General features: G+C 36.4%; 2 protein-coding genes across 2 annotated transcripts; one reads left to right on the top strand and one right to left on the bottom strand.

The window, feature by feature from the left end:
• Window positions 1–961: 961 nt before the first annotated feature.
• Window positions 962–7,900, bottom strand: LOC133870462 (mitogen-activated protein kinase homolog NTF3). Its single transcript, XM_062307592.1, has 2 exons — window positions 7,044–7,900; window positions 962–1,986 (listed from the first exon to the last, which is right to left on the bottom strand). Exons 1-2 carry the CDS (start codon window positions 7,464–7,466, stop codon window positions 1,291–1,293), a joined length of 1,119 nt encoding a protein of 372 aa, XP_062163576.1. The 5' UTR covers window positions 7,467–7,900; the 3' UTR covers window positions 962–1,290.
• A 1,487-nt stretch (window positions 7,901–9,387) lies between these two features.
• On the top strand, window positions 9,388–17,159 carry LOC133871842 (AP-4 complex subunit mu-like). Its single transcript, XM_062309281.1, has 13 exons — window positions 9,388–9,617; window positions 10,550–10,644; window positions 11,053–11,256; window positions 11,657–11,773; window positions 11,875–12,003; window positions 12,301–12,427; window positions 13,083–13,186; window positions 13,277–13,381; window positions 13,486–13,580; window positions 15,819–15,906; window positions 16,097–16,157; window positions 16,252–16,325; window positions 16,882–17,159. Exons 1-13 carry the CDS (start codon window positions 9,560–9,562, stop codon window positions 16,978–16,980), a joined length of 1,356 nt encoding a protein of 451 aa, XP_062165265.1. The 5' UTR covers window positions 9,388–9,559; the 3' UTR covers window positions 16,981–17,159.
• Window positions 17,160–19,779: the final 2,620 nt, after the last annotated feature.

Below are 19,779 nucleotides of genomic sequence, written 5' to 3'. Positions count from 1 at the left end.
AGGCTAGAAGCCCACTGCCCATTGCCCACAAAATTTTACAGAATCCAAGACATTCCATCTCACCCGAGATGTATTAGCTAGAAGCCTAATTGCACTGACCACAGTTTGGGCTTGTAATTTCAGACAAATCTATTGACCAAGTGGTGGCTACTGTCCACCCAGCAGTTCAGCACCAGCCTTAACATTTTCACCCAATAAAAGAGTCATTTTTTACAAGGATTCATTGTTTTTTTTTTTTTTCCTCCTCCCCTTTGAGGTAGTAGATAAATAGATAATGTCTTTTAAGATCAGAATCCTCTCCATTTCACTTGGAGATATCTATTTCACAATTAAGATTGTGTTTTATTACATCTAACTGTATACATAGCATTAGGTCATTTAAACTTTTAAATTATGTAGCAATATATATATATATATATATATATATATATATATATATATATATATATATATATATATATATATATATATATATATCATTAAAAGCTTAAATCTAATTTTGACCAAGAATGAATTTCAAATAAAGTGGAGAGAATCTTATTCTGTGTATGGAAGTATAGAAAAGTCCTTCCCAAAAACAATCATTTGTATAAATTCTTTTTTTTTTTTTTAAAGAAAAAAAAAGATCACTCCAAAGGCCAAAAAAAAAAAAAAATCTACATCAATTATTACCCAAACAATAAAGAAACAAATATCAACCTAATTAGCAAGAAAATAAATTGATGCGGAAGATAGTAATGCTCCAGAATCGGCGAAGAGGATCTTTACAATAATGCTGTCATTTGAGTAATACTAGGAACCATCTTTTTATCATTTCAAAGTTGATGTGACCTTTAAAATCATCATTGAATCATAATTCAATAATAATGGTGATTTTAAAATATACAACTTTGGAAGGATAAAAAAATAATTCCTATCATTACTCCCGGCATTTATACGGGGAGAAGAGAACTGGGTTAACTTTGCTTAATACTCAATTCATTGACATTACAAAAAAAATATTGACATTACAAAGGGTACAAGTTTCTTCATACAAGCTTTGTGATCATAATGGTACAACAGCACGCCTATATACAACTTAAAGAGAGGACCCCTCGTACCGAGCTCAAGCTCATTAACAAGCTCAAGAAGGAAGGTCATATCATGCATTAACAGGACATAATTTAGCATGATTCTCAAGATTATTGTTTAATTAAACATAGCAAAACTGTTTTTTACCCCAAAAAAAGCTTCATCATGCAAAGCAAGACAACCTTCCCCGGCCACTCTGCAATACCAAGCAAGAAAAGACTAGGAACTGACCTCCAAACTAGCTATAGCAGCTTCCGGATGGTGATGGAGTATTTCCTTCCACATCATCTCCCTTATCATATCTTCCCCTAAATCTTCATCCATGTCAAGATCAATGGGGACCTGGGCGGGAGGGTTGGAGCTGGGATCATACAGTGGGGACATGTAGGGATGTTGGAGTGCTTCTGTGACACTTATCCTCTTTGACGGATCAAATACAAGCATTTTCTGCAGCAGATCGATTGCCAAGGGGTGGGCATTGGGATAGAGACGGCAAAATGGCGTCCCAAGGGAGAATGGAAGTGACTTAATGTATTTGTTTGCTTTTGGATTGTCTATAAATTCAAGATCCTCATCTCTCTGGCTGCCAAGGATGTTAATGATCAGTTTAAGTTGGTTGAGACACTCTGTACCAGGAAAGATCGGTTTCCGGCCAAGAAGCTCAGCAAAAATGCAACCAACAGACCACACATCAATGGATGTCCCATAGTTGTCACAGCAGAGGAGGAGCTCTGGGGCCCTGTACCAGCGAGTTACAACGTATTCAGTCATGAACTGGCCCTTAACATTGCTAGTACGTGCTAGCCCAAAATCGCATATTTTTAGGTCACAGTTTGCGTTGATGAGAAGATTCCCAGGTTTCAAGTCACGATGAAGGATGTTTGCTGAGTGGAGATACTTCAGGCCACGAAGCAACTGAACCCAAAAGATAGGATTAATGCAAGCAATAAAAGCTTAAGCATCTTGAAAAATTAATACATCTGTGAAGATTTTTCTAACACAAAATGTGCCAACATCGAATAGTAATACCCACACAACAAACAACAGCAGGTTAACTCCACTTCTGATTGTCAAGTTTGATGAAGGAGGAGAAGCAGCATATTTTTCTTGCTTCTGATTGTCCAGTTTGATAAACTACCATTTATCTTTTTACATGTCTTTTCTTAGAAAGCCTCCAGCCATGATAGAGCATGGAAGTTACATCCTGTATGAAACTTTTTTTCTTTTTCTTTTTCGATAAGTCCAGTATGAAACCTAATAATATCAACACATTCATGAAAATCTTGAAATTAATTTCAAATTTTACATGTTTTCTTGACACTAATCTATTACAAACATGAAAACATGTTTTCAATACAAGAAAGCACAACATAGGATATTCAAGATGAGTCTATCATATCCACACAAGAAAATTGACCAAGAAAACTTGTATTCGACACCATTTTAATTTACAACCAGTTGTACAATGCCACTATCACAATGATTTTACCTAATTACATGAATGACATGCAACAACTTCAAATTAAGGAAGTGGTAATCAATATAATTAGAAAGCACAAATCAAGTTATCAAACTCCGGAACCAATGATAATACATCTAAGCAAGCCCTATCAAAATGGTTAAGGTGACTACTTAAAAAGAACCGGTCATCATTAATTTTAGAATACCGAATAAAACTTCATAATTTGGAGATGGTCTCGAATCACTATTTTTAGATAAAATATCAAAACTAATAAATTACCAATTGTCTCAAAAACTTAATCTGATAGAAAATTATGGATATGTTTGCTAAAGAGTTTTGTTGTGAGTTTTTGGTTTGAATAGGAATAAAAAGTGATTGATGTAGTATAATGTGAAATAAGATTTGAATTTTTTGTGAGAGAAAAATAAAGAGAGTTGTTTGGTACTAGTTTTGAAAAGAGGTTGATTTTTTTGGAAGAAGTAAAAAACAAAAATGAAAACAGTTGCCAAACATGGCCTACGAAATTTAATCATATTCTAAACTCCCATTCAATAGGCACGTTAAACATTTAAGTTCAATGGACCTAATATGATATTATAATATATTACTTGTTGTCTCAAAAGTTAAGCTGATGAAACGGGTAAATTTAATCAATATTTTAACTAAATATCGAATATGATAAATAACTAATTTTCTATTGTTTCTAATTGCTAGAGGCAAGGATGCCTGGGTGGAGGAGAATATTTTTTTTTTGATAGGTAATAGGCAGAATATATTAGAAAAGCGTAAAAGGCGCTCCTAAGCATACAGGGAGTATACAAAAAGGACACCAAAAAAAAAAAAAAAAAACAAAAACAAAAACCTGAAAAACCCAAAATGAAATTCTACATCAAATCCCCAACTTCTTACTCCTAAGTCGGCTAGAACCCACTCCCTTAGCATCGAAATTAATAGAACATTCTAGATTCTTGACCTCTCTTTTCCCCTTTTTCCTTATTATCTCCTTAACCTTCTTAGGAGGGGAATCAGAGTTAAAGCGCTCATCTTCAAGCAAAGACAAAAAATCAAGAAATCCTTTCTGATCAGATCCCACGAACGTAACCCCCATCGTGCGAAAGCACGACCTACTACCTTCCACTACCCTGGGGTAAACAACAACACTCTCCTTCGAATCAACCCCCTTTGAAGATTCTCCTACCTCAACGATCCCTGACGACACCCCATGCAACTGGGAGCACCCAAACACAGAGGATAACGGTCTTGGCCACGGAGGAAACAAAACCCACTAAAGAGGGGGAATGAAAGCCGAAACCCCGGGAGGACCTCCAACCTTCCCAAAAGGAAGATCCCCACCAAAACTCCTAACCAAGGCAGGGGCAACCGAGTGCACCACTGCCTGCCGAATGAGAGCTCCTGAAGGAACACCAAAATCGACGCCGACGGAAACAAACCCAGCACTGCCAGACAAGGCACCAAGCTCACCAGACTGAAAATCCTCAACACCCGACCTCACCAAGACAGAGCCAGCCGACGGAAGAGCCGCTGCCTGCCGAAGGATAGGCCCTGAACCAGAAGAACTCGAAGCCAAAGAAGACCGCACCCCAGAAAGAAGATCACTCAGAATCACCGGAGGAATCAAAACCGGCGCCGGAAAAGGGGGAAGTATGGTAACCGGATTGACGGATTCGACGGACTCGACCACCGGAACGATCTGCCGATCACTGGGACTAGCCTCGGAAGGAGACAGACCCAAATCCACCCCAGAATCTGCCGCCGACGACAAGACCGGCCGAAAAGCGCTCCCAAGGACCTCCGTTGAACACAGAGGACACCCCGGACCCGATCTCCGCCCCGAAATCCCACCAGAGACCGAATAACCATTAAGGCCCGAACCAGCGACCAGTTTGGCATAGGGCTTAACCACTTTAGCCCCAGCCCGAAACCTCTTAACAACTAACTTAACCCTCTTCAGCACCCGGCCCGCCACAAAACCCACCCTACGTTTAAACCCAAGCAAAGACTTAAAGCCCAACTGATTCGAAGATCCACAGGCCCAAACCAGCACCTTGGAGAAGCGCCCCAAAATTTCAAAAACCTTCTCGAACACTCCAAACACGCCATCCCTTTGCAGAGAACCGTCACCCTCAACATCTGTATCCCTGGAATATGCAGAGACAAAATGACACAATTCTGTGGAATATTTTGTTTTCTCGCCCCGTTCATGATTGGGAGGTGGAAGGGTTTAGTAGATTTTTTGAGATGTTGTATACTCTTAAAGTTAGAAATGAGGGAGAGGATAAAATGTGTTGGATTCCAGCGCGAAAGAAATCTTTTTAGGTAAAGTCTTACTATAAGGTTTTATATAGTCCTATTCGGTCTTCTTTTCCGTGGAAAAGTATTTAGAAAGTTAAGGTCCCTCCGAGAGTGGCATTCTTTGTGTGGACGGCAACTTTAGGGAAAATCTTAACTTTGGATAATTTACGAAAGAGAAACATTATTGTGATGGAGTGGTGCTATATGTGTAAGAATTTTGGAGAGTCTATTGACCATTTGTTTCTGCATTATATGGTTGCTATAGAATTGTGGAGGACGATTCTGCAAATGTTTGGGGTGGAGTGGGTTATGCCGCAATTGGTGAAAGATATGTTGGGGAGTTGGAGGGGACAAAACGGTAATCGGACTTTGATACCGATTTGGCGCATGGCTCCATTGTATTTGATGTGGTGTGTATGGAGGGAACGAAATGCACGTTGTTTTGAAGATTGTGAGACTAATTTGATGAACTTGAAGAAAATGATGCTACAAACGTTGTTTATGTGGAGAGAGAAAATTTAGTTTATGCATGAGTGTTCTTATTTTGAATTCATAGATAGGTGCTCTCTTTTTTCTTTGAATTAAGGGCTTCATGTATACGTCCTATGTACTATGGGTTGCGCCCCTTTGTGCTTTTTCAATATACTTTACTTATCAAAAAAAAAAAAAAAACTGCTTTTCTCAAAAACTTCATCTTATAGAACATTTGTGATATTTACTCATATTCTAACACTCTCATTCAGGAAGCACATAAAACATTAAACTTATACAAGGTGGGGAGACAGAATTCAAACTTAGAGCATCTCTAGCAGCAATAGGTATTTTACCTAATTAAAAAACATTCTTTATTTTACCTACTCATTTTTCAATACAAACTCTAACAGATTCTCTATTTCATTCTCTACTTTCTTTAAATATTATTTTTCAATGGTTTTTTATTTTATTTTATTTTATTTATTGTTTCTTAACCCTACCGTTTTCTTCCTCTCACTCTCCTTTTAGGCTTCCCAGTTTGCTTCCCAGTGTTTTATTTTTCAATCTCCTTTTACATACACATACAGCCATAAGATATGAAGCTCTCCGTCAAGTTCCAAGATGACCCCCACCACCACAACCACAAGCAAAACCCAGTCCTCAAGGCCAAAATACCCAAAACCATCTTCAATCAACCCTTCATCTCCTCCACCACCACAACCACCGGCAGCTCCCCGTCAGACCTCTCCTTCTCCCTCTCCACCAACTTCCCCTCTTACCTTTATCTCAAGCTCTCCTACTCTCCCACCACACCCCCACTACCACAGCATCTACTCCTTTCTCTCGCTCCCTCAAGTCTGGTCTTGGTCTCTTTGGCTCCCCACACAACTCCCCCCTCATCTTCTTTGCGCATTTCTCCTCCTTCCCAACTAACACTCCCATCCCAACGTTCTCTCTCCATTCCAAGCCACAATTTGGCCACTTTTCCCTCAAAATATCAACTTTCTCAGACCCCGGTTCTAATCAGATTTCTGGGCCTTTCTTAAACTGCGGAAATAAAGTGAATTCTGGGTCTTTCTCCAATGGTGGGGTCAATTTGAATTGTAGGTTACATTCAAATGGTGAGTTAGATGGATCATCTGTTTGGAAATGGGTTTGTGTTAGATGGATCATCTGTTTGGCAGGAGCTCAAACTGGAGCCTTGTAGTAGCAAAGTTAGAGTTACAAACCCTGATTACTGGGAGAATTGTGGGATTCATTCAAATGGTGGAATTGGCTGTGCCAGAGAGGCAATTGGCTTGGAGGAACAGCGGCCGAGATGGGTTTTTGTCTAGAGTTTGCGGTTATGGCAAGGACGGTATAGCCAGTAACCAAAAGGGTTATGGTGAATTTGCGGTGGGGCGTGAATTTTCCGTGTGATTTGGGAAAGAGAATGCCGTATACAGAGGGTTTAGCAGGTGACTGTGAATGAGAATTGTATTAATCCAGTGTGCTAGAGATGTATTTTTAGTTAATCTGCTGGAGAAAAAAAAAAGAACAGAAAAAAGTTGGGACTTTTATCTAATTTGCTGGAGATGCTTTTAGGAGTTAGGATCATCTCCGACACTTTCATAAATCTCTGGTTTTCCAAAAGCTTAAGCCGATAAAAAGTGAAAATTTAATGAATATTCTAACAGAAACTACAAAAGTCTAGTCTCCTACTGGACCAACAATTGGGTGTTACCTGAAAGAGGAAATACTGGCAGTGGTCGTTAGAGAGTGTCTGAGAAGACTTAATAATCTGATGCAGATCCGTATCCATGAGCTCGTAAACCAAATACACGTCCTTGAAGCTTCTCCTATGGATCGGCAACATCACATCCTTCAAGGCAATAACATTCTCGTGCCGAAGATGCCGAAGAAGCTTCAGCTCCCGCAAGGTTCTCAGCGCATCGACGCGGTTCTCGAACGCGTTGTGTATCTTCTTTATCGCGACCTTCTCGTTGGTCTCTCTGTTCACGGAGGAGCAAACGACGCCATATGCCCCGCGACCGATGGGCTTGATGGGCACGTACTTGGTGTCGATCTCGAACAAGGTCTGCCACATGGAGTAGTGGTGCTTCCCTGGCGTTCTAATCCCATTCGGAGGCTCAACCGGCGTTGCCATTCCCTAATTATAGATCTGTATTTTGACCAAATAAACCCTTAAGCTCACTCTTAATTCATTCCCAAACTTCCCCAAAACAAAAGTAATCCAATGCCCAAGTTAATCCTAGAGATTCCAAGAATCGCCACTCCTTCACTCTCACTCGAGTTCCTCAACAAAGCCCACATTTTATATCGCTCAGATTCCTACACGAACCCTACCTAGTCCACCGCCATCATTTCGCGCCGGAATTGCCCCACGTGGAGCGAGGAACTCGTGGCTTTCTCGTCGCGATTGAACCAGAAACTCAATGACAAAGATGTCGCGCCAGGGTTTCGCTCAATTCTCTTGCAACGATGGGTACGGATGTTTTACCAATTGGGCACGGGGATCTATGCCTATGACTCAACAAAGGACGCCGTTTATTGAGAATTTTGGGATGGACGGAGCATATTCTTTGAGATAAGGGATTCCAGTAAATTATTTTTTTATATAGATATAGATATTCCAGTAAATTATTATTATTATTATTATTTTTTGTCTAAATTGATTGCAACTTAGCATACAACTGATACAAGTGAAAGAGTTCCCATGGAATTCAGATCGGACAGCTCAAAATATGTGATCTCTCATCATATGCTGTCAAAACTGTTGATCTCAATCCGTTTGTTAATACCTTTTATATATATATATATATATTTTTTTTATATTATAAAAAAGTTTATGCCGTAAAGGTAAAAGTAATTTTTTAGTATCTTATATTTTTAATTATTTGTTAATATTTTTATTTTGAAAAAAATAAAACAAGAAGGAAATTACTAAAGTTTTATCACTTGAGTCAAAATTGTAGGGATTAATAAGGAGTAATTTTAAATGTCATATAAGTATATTAAGTGTTCATAAAAAAATGAGGTGACTTTTAAAATTATCATTGGGCGTGTGATTGATCAAAATCAAATAATAATTTTAATTAAATGATAATTTTAAAAGTCGCCTTATTTTTTTATAGACACTTACATAGTATTTAAAATTACTCATTAATAAGAGTGTTTTGCATAAAAATATAGAAAGAAAAAGAGTTACAAATAAGAGAAATTATTATTTAACACATTGGGATTGATTGCTAAAGATCCGATATAATAGGACAATGATAGATTAATATTATACATCATATTAATAGTTTACAAAGCTGATGCGGTAAAGTCTAACAATTATTGAATTTTTTTATTTTTATATTTCTAACAAGGGTTCGCGTCAGCTTTATAAAATATTTGTATAATGTTCGTATGATATGTAATATTACCTGAAAAGGATATTACACTATATATCGTAATTCCCAAATGATAAAGGGTTTGGTGGGGGCATCTTCTCGGGTAGGTCCATTATTTAGCACTAATCGGAGATTTCAGTCCATTATTTAGCACTAATTTTTCTTTTATATTCTTTCTCTTATGATGCGAAGCATTTTCATCTACGTAACTAGTAGTTCGTTTTATTATATTGTTTTTATAAATTCACGTGGAAATCTATACTTTATGAAAGTAAATTTTACGTGATAGTCTATATTTTAGTGTTTAACATAGCAAATATCATGTATATTACTGGATTAATTTATAAAAAAAACTATAGTAAAAAATGTACTATTTGAAGGAGCACTCATCTAATAATAATATATTCTTCTACTATTTTTGTTCTTTCATATTTTATATAATTAAAAACGACGAGAAAAATGCATAATCAAATTTGGTTGAGTCTGTTTGTGTCCAATGATTTCGATGTAGACATTTTATATAATTTTGAAAACTCATATTAGCCTAATTTAATATTAATTTTACGAGTTTCTTTTTAACTATGCACTGAGTTTTGTCAAAACGACGACGTTCGTAGTAATTTATCAAAGCTGTTGCTCAAAAAGAACCACGTGCCCCTAACGTGGCGCAGAGCTATGCATTTGCTGGTTGGTGCTTGGTGGATGGTCAAATCGTCCTCCACACAGAACGGAGACCCTGCCTCGAACGATTGAACCGAAAGAAGCAAAGAAGAAAGAAGAAACGAAAGCAATCGGAGTGATAAAACACTGATCACAGAGACACAGAGGAAGAAGGTCTCCGGCCATGATCTCGCAGTTCTTCGTGCTGTCGCAGAGAGGCGACAACATCGTATTCCGTGACTGTAAGCCTCTCTCTCTTCCTCTATTTACCTCAAATCTTCTCCTTTCATTTTTCTCAAATTGCATATTATTATTGTTGGATAAATTTCATTGTTTATGTTGTGCATGTGTTTTTTCATTTAACGACGTGTTTGTTTATTGTCTGAAATTTTTACTTGTAACTTAGTTGGTGAATATTTATGAACGCATTTTTCTGAAATGAAGTTGATTTGGGTATAAGTGAGCTTTGATGCAGCCGAGAAATTAAATCACGTTAGAGTGTACTCTAATTTCTCTGTGTAACCAAAATTGGAGTATATATGACGTGTAAACTAAAGAAAGCTTGTGATAATTTCTTGTAATTGAAAAGGTCCAAAATGTAGTTAGTTTTGTTTAATGTATTACAAAATTTACCGACTATTTGCTGTGGAGTTACTGAGATTGCTAATTTCTGCATGGATATTGTCTGTGAGAATGAAATGGCAGATATTTGGTGCTAAGCACTGTTTGTTTCGACATAAAACGTTTGCAGTTGAAAACTTTTTTCCGGGAAAACGATTGATTTTCCTGCGTTTGGCTGTCACCTAAAAATGTTGCTTTCTGCTGTTTCGCGGGTGTGGCTCTGGCGGGAAAATGTTTTATGCCTTAAACCATTTTACAGAAAACAATGGTATGTTTTGCGGTTAATCGAAAATGTTTTAGGATTGACCAAGTTTTTCAAGCTAAGCCAAACACATGAAAATGCTGAAAATGTTGGACCGAAAACGTTTTGAATAAAAAAAAACTGAGCTAAATTGAAAGTTTAGCCCTGAATTGTTTTTTGTTTTTTTTGGGTATCCCATTAAGGGATGAAGTGCAAACATGTATAACATTTGCGAATGATTGTTGTTTCTGAATCTGGTATATGTAACTGAGTTTTATGATACAAATCCAACATTTTCTAAATAAAATGCAGATCGTGGAGAAGTGCAAAAGGGGACTGCCGAGATATTTTTCCGCAAAGTGATGTTTTGGAAGGAGGATGGAGAAGGGGATGCACCACCTGTCTTTGTAGGTATTCTCTTGAAGATATCTCACATGCAGTGTACTTCCATTTTGCTGCTGCATATGGGCTGAACAATCATTGCCGTTTCTGACATATATGATTTTGCATGTTTAAAGTAGAGTTAACCCTCAGCGTGGTTTTATGTCTTTTATTTCTGAATTTTATTGTTAGTAATTCCTCTTCTCTTATACTCATACTTGAGGTAAATGGTCTGTTTCCCCTGCCACAAACATGTTTAAAGCAAAAGTCTCTCATATTCTATTATATGAGAGATTATTTTGTTCATGTAATCTAGGGCATGTTGTCTAGTACTATATGTGGATAAATGTAATTAACTTGTGTGATTGTGCCATATTCTTCCATGTATTCTCTAATGTATCTTGATATTATTCTTTTATCTGTCTTGTCGACAGAACGCAGACGGTGTTAACTACTTTCATGTCAAGGTTGCGGGATTGTTATTTGTTGCTACAACAAGAGTTAATGTGTCACCCTCTCTTGTTTTGGAACTTTTACAAAGGATTGCACGTGTCATCAAAGATTACCTTGGAGTACTCAATGAAGATTCGTTGCGGAAAAATTTTGTGCTTGTGTATGAGTTGCTGGATGAAGTCATTGTAAGTATGCTCTCATATCTTTTTCTTTTCCTTCATTTGTTGGAATGACTGTTTAAAAAAAAAAAATTCAGATGCGGTTGCGCCTTATTATTTTCACAGAATAATATTGCTAGTTAATTTAAAAGTTATATTGGACCTATGGAAAGAAATTATGTTCATGCCAACTTTATGTTTTGTCACATTGGACATTTTGGTAATTTTTCTCTCTCCCTCTCTCTCTACCTAACACAATAAGGCCTTAATGCCCATTTTTGTTGAAGATTTTTCTCAATTTTTTTTGCCATTTATCATAGTTGCTAGATATCATTATTTATCAAATGAGCCACGGATATCATCCGTACTGGATTTAAGAAGAACTATTATTTATATTAGTGTCTTTACCGATCTCCCTTTATGGCAGGATTTTGGTTATGTGCAAACAACGTCCACTGAGCTTTTGAAGTCATATATTTTTAACGAGCCAATTGTGGTCGATGCAGCACGTTTGCCATCCCTTGGACCTGCTTCCATATTTATGGTACTAATATTTATGATCAAGCACATTGTAGTGGCATGTACAGTCCTCATTCCAACTTAAATATTTGTTTTTATGGGCTTGTCAAATTCACATGTCTGCAGCAAAGGACCAAAAGAATGCCTGGGACAGCTGTTACAAAGTCTGTTGTAGCAAATGAGCCTGGCGGTAGAAAGAGGGAGGAAATTTTTGTCGACATAATTGAGAAAATAAGTGTGACATTCAGCTCTAGTGTGAGTATCGTTGTTTCGTTGCTTTGTGCTTCTGTTACTATAAGTTATGGGATTAACCAAAAAACCTAGCGAACTGCATTAAGCTTATTTTCCGGGGATAGATTGTTTGCCTCTTCAATCTAGAGATGGACTTTTTTTTTTCCTTGTCTTTAGTTCAATTGGTTTATGATTCTTTTTTTCTTGATGAATTCAATTTATTTATGATTCTACGTTGTATTGACTTTGTCTTTTATCTTTTTGTACTTTCAAGTGTTGGAACTTCAAAGCATTTTTACTCATTTAATGTGGGTTATACAGGGATATATACTAACTTCTGAGATTGATGGCACCATTCAAATGAAGAGTTATCTTACAGGGAATCCAGAAATTCGACTTGCTCTTAATGATGACCTGAGCATAGGAAGCGGTGGAAGGTCAATCTATGGTATTGCTCAACACAATAGAGTTCTTTTTCAAATACTCTTTGGCCTTTGTTCATGTGATTCTTTCAGATTATTCCTCTGACTTGTGGATTATATGATGGATTTAAGCTGCAAAAGGTGCACATATATCTAGTTTGAAGGTTTTGAATCTTCTGATATATAGATATCGTATGTTTTTTTTTTTTTTTTTTTTTTTTTTTTTTTTTTTTTTGCATTTACGTATGTAAGTTTGCACTTATGTATGTATCCATATATGCATGTATATATATATATGTGTTGTGAATGCAAGAATAATGTCTTTTACTATGCTTAAAGGGCTAAAATTGTCTGTGTCGCTGATGGAGAGCTCTTCAAGAGGTGTTACATGTTATGTAATGAAGACTGGTTAACTGTCTTTCACTGTATTATCAAGACTACTTTATATTTTGTTTACCGAAGAAAGAGTTTGAATTGATTAGTCCAAACTACATACACAGCTAAATGAGAGCTTATAGTTCATCTATAAATTGGCTGAACCTATCGGTCACAAGAAGTTACATGCTCTCTCTCTCTCTCTAATTGATCTGCAGGGTTGGTCCTGGCTGTTTATTATTACAGATTTTTGTGCATCTATTTAGTCTTCCTTGCATGATATTATTGTGCTGCCTTTTGTGACAGATTATGGTAGTTCATCTGGTTCAGGGGCTGTGATTCTGGATGATTGTAATTTCCATGAATCTGTACACCTTGACAGTTTTGACATTGACAGAACTCTGAGCCTGGTGAGTGTAACTGAGATAATGATGTATTTTCAGAGACACTTGTTTTTCAGTTTGGGCTTAAGAATAATATATCATACTATTATAAAATAGGTACCACCAGATGGTGAATTTCCTGTCATGAATTACCGCATGACTCAGGCATTCAGGACTCCTTTTCGTATTAATGCATTGATTGAAGAAGCAGGACCCCTTAAGGTGAGTAAAAGTTGCCTCTAATGAAATAATTTGATACATACTCCATATTAAAAGCTCATAATTGTTTTCCCTTTACTTATTAAAAAAAAAAAAAAATCCCTTAGGCTGACGTAATTCTGAAAGTGCGTGCTGAGTTCCCCTCAAGCATCACTGCAAACACAATTCTAGTACAGATGCCGCTGCCAACATATACAGCAAGGTATTTCTGTTTCACTTTGTTACGCCAATTGTAAAAGGGAAAGATTTGGGGCAGGCTTTAATGCCCATTCTACAAAGTTAGGTTTCATCTATATGGTTTGAATGTGCTCTTTACTTTTAATTATTTACACTTGGGTGAATGGGTAACAATTTATCTATATAGTCTTCCTGTTTTGATTTTTGTAAACTATCCTATAACCATAGTTTTAAAAACCAGTCCATTGAGACCCCAACCAGGGTTTAAACTATCCTATAAACTTTCATCTTATAGGTTATTTAGAAGCAAGAGGTTCAAGGTTCAAAGGTCCAATCAGGATCTGCCATGACGTCATAAATTTATTTAAGTACTAATTAATTAAAATTGCAAACAAATAAAATAGATTTGTAAAAATTATTGAATTTTCTAAAACAAATCCAAAAGAAGATTAAATTTTTCTCAAATAAATTTTCACAACTTTATGTAAGAAAACGACATGATAGTGGAGGCATCAAATTATATTATCAACATACATTATATAGTCTTATCTGCTTTATTATACTTCATAAACAAGTATTTTCTAATTTCCCTTTTTTGACAATCATTTCCTTGTCTTAGTTACAGGTTTTTGTTTGATAATTTTCCCTCAGAACTGCCTTATACCTATAGTGGATTATTGCCATGAGCACGGGCTTGAAACACTGTTGACGTGTCAAAATCTAGTTGGCTTCATGCTGGATATCTAACTAACCCAATAAGAACCCAACACATCGACATCAAAATTCCCTTGGTTATGTCAGCCACTTAAAAACAATCCAAACTCAAAAGCTATTACTCTAGATAGTGTAAAACAACCTGAAAATCCATCCCATCGCCCACATCCAATCCCAAGTGTCCATTACCCATATTGATCGGCACACACCTCCTTATATCCCTAACCATTTCCATGAAAAATATGCATTAAAATCTGTCTTCCTTGTAACAAGTGACAAGCAACACCATAGAAAATTGTCCATCGATAAGTGATGCAATTTGCAATCTAAGACCAATCTGAAGCCACCTCAACAACCTGCCTCGATTTGCCAAATAATATCGCGGCTCCATTTTGGGGTTTTTCACAAATGTTGTGACCAAAGTGCAAAATGGTATGTGGGGTTTAAGGGATTTCTTTTATGGTCATATGGTTTATCAGTTTTCAGATCTTTGGCCTTGATCTGATCTGTAACTAACTTCAACTGAAAGTCACATACCACTGCAATCGACAAGGGGAGGGTGGGTTTGCTGGCTGCTGGATGTGGTGTTTAAGCTTAAAAGATAGACAACACCATTGTAGGGGTTTTGGGTGGCCTGCAGAAAGGCTTAAATGCTTGTATTTCAAGCAAATTTTGAAATCTATCAAGACCAACCAATCAAACCACGCACGGTTCCACAGATTCAAAGGTCAAATCACCAGGCCTACGATTTTCCCCAGTTTTTTACCATTACAGTTTTGGGGAGTTAATCAGAACATTTTATTTACTGGTTCACATCTTTTTTTAGCAAGGCAATTCTGCGCCATGCCGCAATTCCATGCTTAATTTTTGTTTTTTTTCCAATAGTTTTACATATTTCAGTAATGGAATTTTTTTTGGAGTGATTAATAGCTCTGGTTGTTTGCTGTTCAAGCTGATGATCTCCTAGCGCAAAAGCCATTGGTCTATTGTTATACAAGGCAATCGGAGATCTCTTTGTGGCTGGACAATGCAGCTCTAAAAACATTGCCTATAACCACATGCCTATGTAGTTTTAATATCATTAGACATGTGCAATCCCTTCATTTATTTGATCCACCTCATAATCAAATGTTTGGTCATTGAAATCATAAAACCTTAGAGTTCTTATTTTGTACTAATCGTAAAATTACTAGAAATCAGGGCTTCTCTTAAACTATGAAATAAAAAAGGGTCAACAGCAATAAAGCAATTCCAGATGGCCTGCAAGGGACTTTAATTGTTTTCTACTTGTAGCCACTTGTGCTTTATTTCATACTCCAAAAAAGCTTTTCCAAAATTTATCTAAGAGCTCAAACTCAGGTGTACATATCTATTAAGGCAAGGCATACTGCCTTCACAGCATTGCATATATATTTCATGGTAGGGACTTGGATGGCCTGAATGATAAACGTGAAGAAATAATTAAAGACAGCGCACACACAAAACAAAACCTTTTTCCTCTACAGGTTCAACATTACTAATTATCATCTCCATTGGAAAAAAATTTCAGAGCAAGTTTTGAGTTGGAGCCTGGAGCAGTTGGAAACACAACCGATTTTAAGGAAGCAAATAAAAGACTTGAATGGGGTTTGAAGAAGGCGAGAATGCTTCTCTCTCTCTCTCTCTCTCTCTCTCATGTGTGCACACTCACACACACACATATAAATTATCCCTTACTCTATTAATCTGTCTAATTCATAGCAATTTTTCTGCCCTCAGTTGCATTTTAACATATGTGATGAATTTTTTCTGTTGGTACAAATGAATAATTGGTGCATTAAATTGTAGATTGTTGGTGGATCTGAACTTACTCTACGCGCAAAGCTGACGTTTTCACAGGAATCACATGGTAAAAGGCTGTCTGCTTTATCTTTGTACTTTGTTGTATGAATATGCTTTCAACGTCATAAAGGTTTATCGTTCTGTGTTTATTTATAATGCAGGAAATATTGTGAAGGAATCTGGACCTGTTAGCATGACCTTCACAATACCAATGTACAATGCTTCAAGGCTTCAGGTAAAAAGTTAGGTTGATTGGTTAGGGTCCTGAGTGTTTACTGTTATGACAACAAACTCATCAGAGCTTTAGTATACTGGCTCTTTTGTTTGAGTCCATATGCAAGATCTTGTGGATAACATAATGGATTAAAAGTATTTCCATGCAATGGTGTCTCTACCTTGCCTTAGAGAGGTTATGGGTCATAGCCTTGAGGCTTTGTCACCACTGTGTTGGTGATGCTCTCGCATGGTAGCAATTAGGGGGAGTTTGTACTTCTTTTGTTACCTCTTCAAATTGAAAGAGAATCCAAACTGTGGACTACAGGCTTCAGACCTTGGGTATGTTGACCTTGGCTTGGTAATCAATCAAATTTACAATGTGAACAAATACCAACTGTATTATTATATACACGTAAAGTATAAAAATACCAATGAACGTTACCATGTCTACTGGCGTACTGCTAGGAAAAAGATGTTTACTCTTCAATATTCTAAACCTTTTTTCATGTATTCGTTTTTATCTTCTTTTTAATGGTTTAAGGTTCCCATTTCTCCATTTTTTTTTTTTGGCGCAGGTCAAGTATTTGCAGATAGCGAAGAAGTCAAAGACTGACAATCCGTATCGATGGGTGAGATATGTCACACAGTCTAATTCGTATGTTGCCCGGTTATGATCATAATCTATTTTGCCCCCGATTTTTCTTGTTCCTGTTTTATCTCTCATCGCATTAGATCACTTCATAAAATTGCACTTAAACAAAAGAGTTTGTGTGCTCATGGTCAATGTGATGCTTTTTATGCTATTGTAATTAGGTGTTTTCATCAATGAATCAGTAGCACTGTTACAGCTGTACCGTTTGGCTTTGCAATTTTGCATGTTAAAAGTACATTAACGGTTTAAAAACGTGAAAAATTCACTTTTTTTAATCTTAAGCTTGGGAGTGCGTTTTAAAACACACAATTTTACCGAACGCTTAACTGCGTATTGAATCTACGATTAAAGTTGGGGTTATGGGAGACATCTCTCCTGGAGGGAAGTGGGGTTTGGTAAATGACTTGTTGTTTTGTTGTGTGTTAATATACAATAGTTGCCTAATAGGTGATGATTAGATTTTGATCGAAGGGAAAATTGGGGTGGGAAGCTCACATAACTAGCATAATAGATGATGTAGATGCACGGGCCCAATTCTGAACCATGTTGGTGATGAGTTTTCGATTCACAATGGTAAAAAGAAATACTAACTGAAATATCTTTGATAATTGATACGCTTATCCGCTGGGGTTAGGGCATATATTCCTCCAAATCTGAGATAGATTTGACAGGAACTAGATTCCATTTTATAATGGTGGACTAATTTTTTGGTTATCCTTGGAATGGGAGAAAACCAAATCACTCTTTAAAAGCCAGGGAAAGTGGATTCCAAAAGGCTAAGAAAATTAACCAGATATTGGAATATTCATTACTCTTTTATGTAAAAGGTAATCATGAAAAAGCTCTTTGCTTTTCAAACGCCAGATTTTCTTTGACATGAAAATTTTGCTACTAATTCTATTTTGGGAATCTTTGTTGTTTTTCTTCTGGCAAAGCTTTTTTCCTTGGGAAAATGTATGTAGCATTCCACATGGGTACTTTTACGGGTCACAACATATAAAATTTGATGAGTAAATTCAATTGTTTATTGGCTGAAAATTATAATATCTCAGACAGCAACTCTTTTTCCCTTTTCTCGATTAGATGAATATATGCATAGATGTTTAGATTGACTAAATGGTGGCGACAGCAGGAATTTTTCAATCTCTTAACTAGAAAACCGCCTAGATACATGGGATATATCAACTACAAAGGCATCTAGGGAGAAAAACTTTATTTGGGCACAATATGTACATTTAATGGAACAATCTGGTGAACTTTTAAGCACACTTAAAAAGGTGCCCAAAATCGTTTCATGTACAGATGTACTGCACATAGGAATCAATTACTGTGCTATTTATCCTCTTTTGTGAGGTGACTAAAGCTCAAACTGTTCCCTCACGTTAGGAATCATGGGGTGTCAAGTAGTTGGAATTTTTATTACCAAAACCGAATCACAAAAGGTGATATTACAATATCATTATCCATCTCTCTCCCACATGATAAAATATCCTAATCAATTTTTTTAATTTTTTTTTTTCTCTTGCTTTTTATGAACAGTGGCTTAGAATTAGACATCCATCAATCGGATCTCGATTCCGTGTAATAAGATTGTCTTATTATATTGTCTGCTCGAACAGGTGCTTTAGTAGTCTAGACCTGAGTAGCTTAAACACTTGTCCGAACAAGTGAGACCCAAACAAGCTCTCGCATGAAACTATCTTATTGCAGTGCAATAGAGCAATCCTGTTGCACAAAATCTTGGTGCCGTCAACCAAATTGTTAGGACAGCTTCTATATAATGGGGTTTTATTTATACAGATTTTGTTCGCCATATCTTGTTAACCTCCTTGAGTCCTTGGTTTCTTGCCCGTAAAATCCCAAAAAACTGATTAAAAAAAAACATAGAAATTCCTCTTCTTCTTCTTCTCCCTTTGTGTGTGAAAAATGAAAATCATTGACAAGTTTTACTATTAAAAGCCAACTCATCCCATAAAACCAGCCACGGCCCACGGATTGCCAATATCAACCCCCGTACATGGAAAGAAGAACCCTGCATGGGAAGAGATTAAAACCGTTGCATGAATGACCTTTTTGATTCATCCCTCGTTTAATTCGCTTTCTTAACTTTTTGTTAGTAATACAGGCTGTCCTGGGATAGTAGGATATTTCTCCTTTTATTTGCTTAAGCCATCCCCCATGGCTACGTGATGATTTGGCTAACGGGTGGTTTGACTACCTTCAGATTAAATTACGCTCACAAAAATTGAGAAAGTAGCCGAATCACCTTTTATTTTAATTTTTTTTAATTAAAATTATAGTTTTTATCTCTTTATATACTTAACAAAATTTTGGGTGATATATGTCAAAATTTGATTGGTGCTAACGTGGTATTTGACGATTCCGTCAAAAAATTAAACCGAAATGAAGTACTGCAAGAACTTGTTTGCTATTTTTACATACCATGTATAGGGAGTTCTTAGAACATTTTTATACCACATGATGCTTATAGTAGTTTATTGAAATTTTTTTAAGGTATTCTAAAAATTTCTAAAAATTTCAATTGTTGTAGTCGTAAAATTAAATAATGAAGGTTTAACCGTATCAAATATTCATCACCGCATTATTTGGTAATAAATAATAAAATGATAAATATTAATATAGTAAAATTTTCATCTTTAATTTTTTTTTTTTTTAAATCATAATTAAAATATAAAGAGATGTACTCAATAGAATACTCTGAATTTAAAAGAAGATGCTCAAACGGCTGCATATTGTTGACTTTCTAGAATTCATTACCGTTTAATTCGGTTTTAATTTGCTTAGCAATAGAAGGCGTGCT

Source organism: Alnus glutinosa, chromosome 6 (assembly GCF_958979055.1).
Source record: "Alnus glutinosa chromosome 6, dhAlnGlut1.1, whole genome shotgun sequence".
Classification (NCBI taxonomy): Eukaryota; Viridiplantae; Streptophyta; class Magnoliopsida; order Fagales; family Betulaceae; genus Alnus; species Alnus glutinosa.
The sequence above is the reverse complement of the archived record's forward strand: the minus strand, read 5'-3'. Positions and strand labels throughout refer to the sequence as shown.

What these genes read in the sequence shown, in the direction of transcription:
- LOC133870462 (XM_062307592.1), bottom strand. Translation starts at nt 7,466, where the DNA reads ATGGCAACGCCGGTTGAGCCTCCGAATGGGATTAGAACGCCAGGGAAG. An exon ending in GCCAGTATTTCCTCTTTCAG is followed by an intron (nt 1,987 to 7,043) that starts GTAACACCCAAT and finishes TTTTGGGTTCAG; the next exon opens with TTGCTTCGTGGCCTGAAGTA.
- LOC133871842 (XM_062309281.1), top strand. Translation starts at nt 9,560, where the DNA reads ATGATCTCGCAGTTCTTCGTGCTGTCGCAGAGAGGCGACAACATCGTA. An exon ending in AAGAAGCAGGACCCCTTAAG is followed by an intron (nt 13,382 to 13,485) that starts GTGAGTAAAAGT and finishes AAAATCCCTTAG; the next exon opens with GCTGACGTAATTCTGAAAGT. An exon ending in CTGCCAACATATACAGCAAG is followed by an intron (nt 13,581 to 15,818) that starts GTATTTCTGTTT and finishes AAAAAATTTCAG; the next exon opens with AGCAAGTTTTGAGTTGGAGC.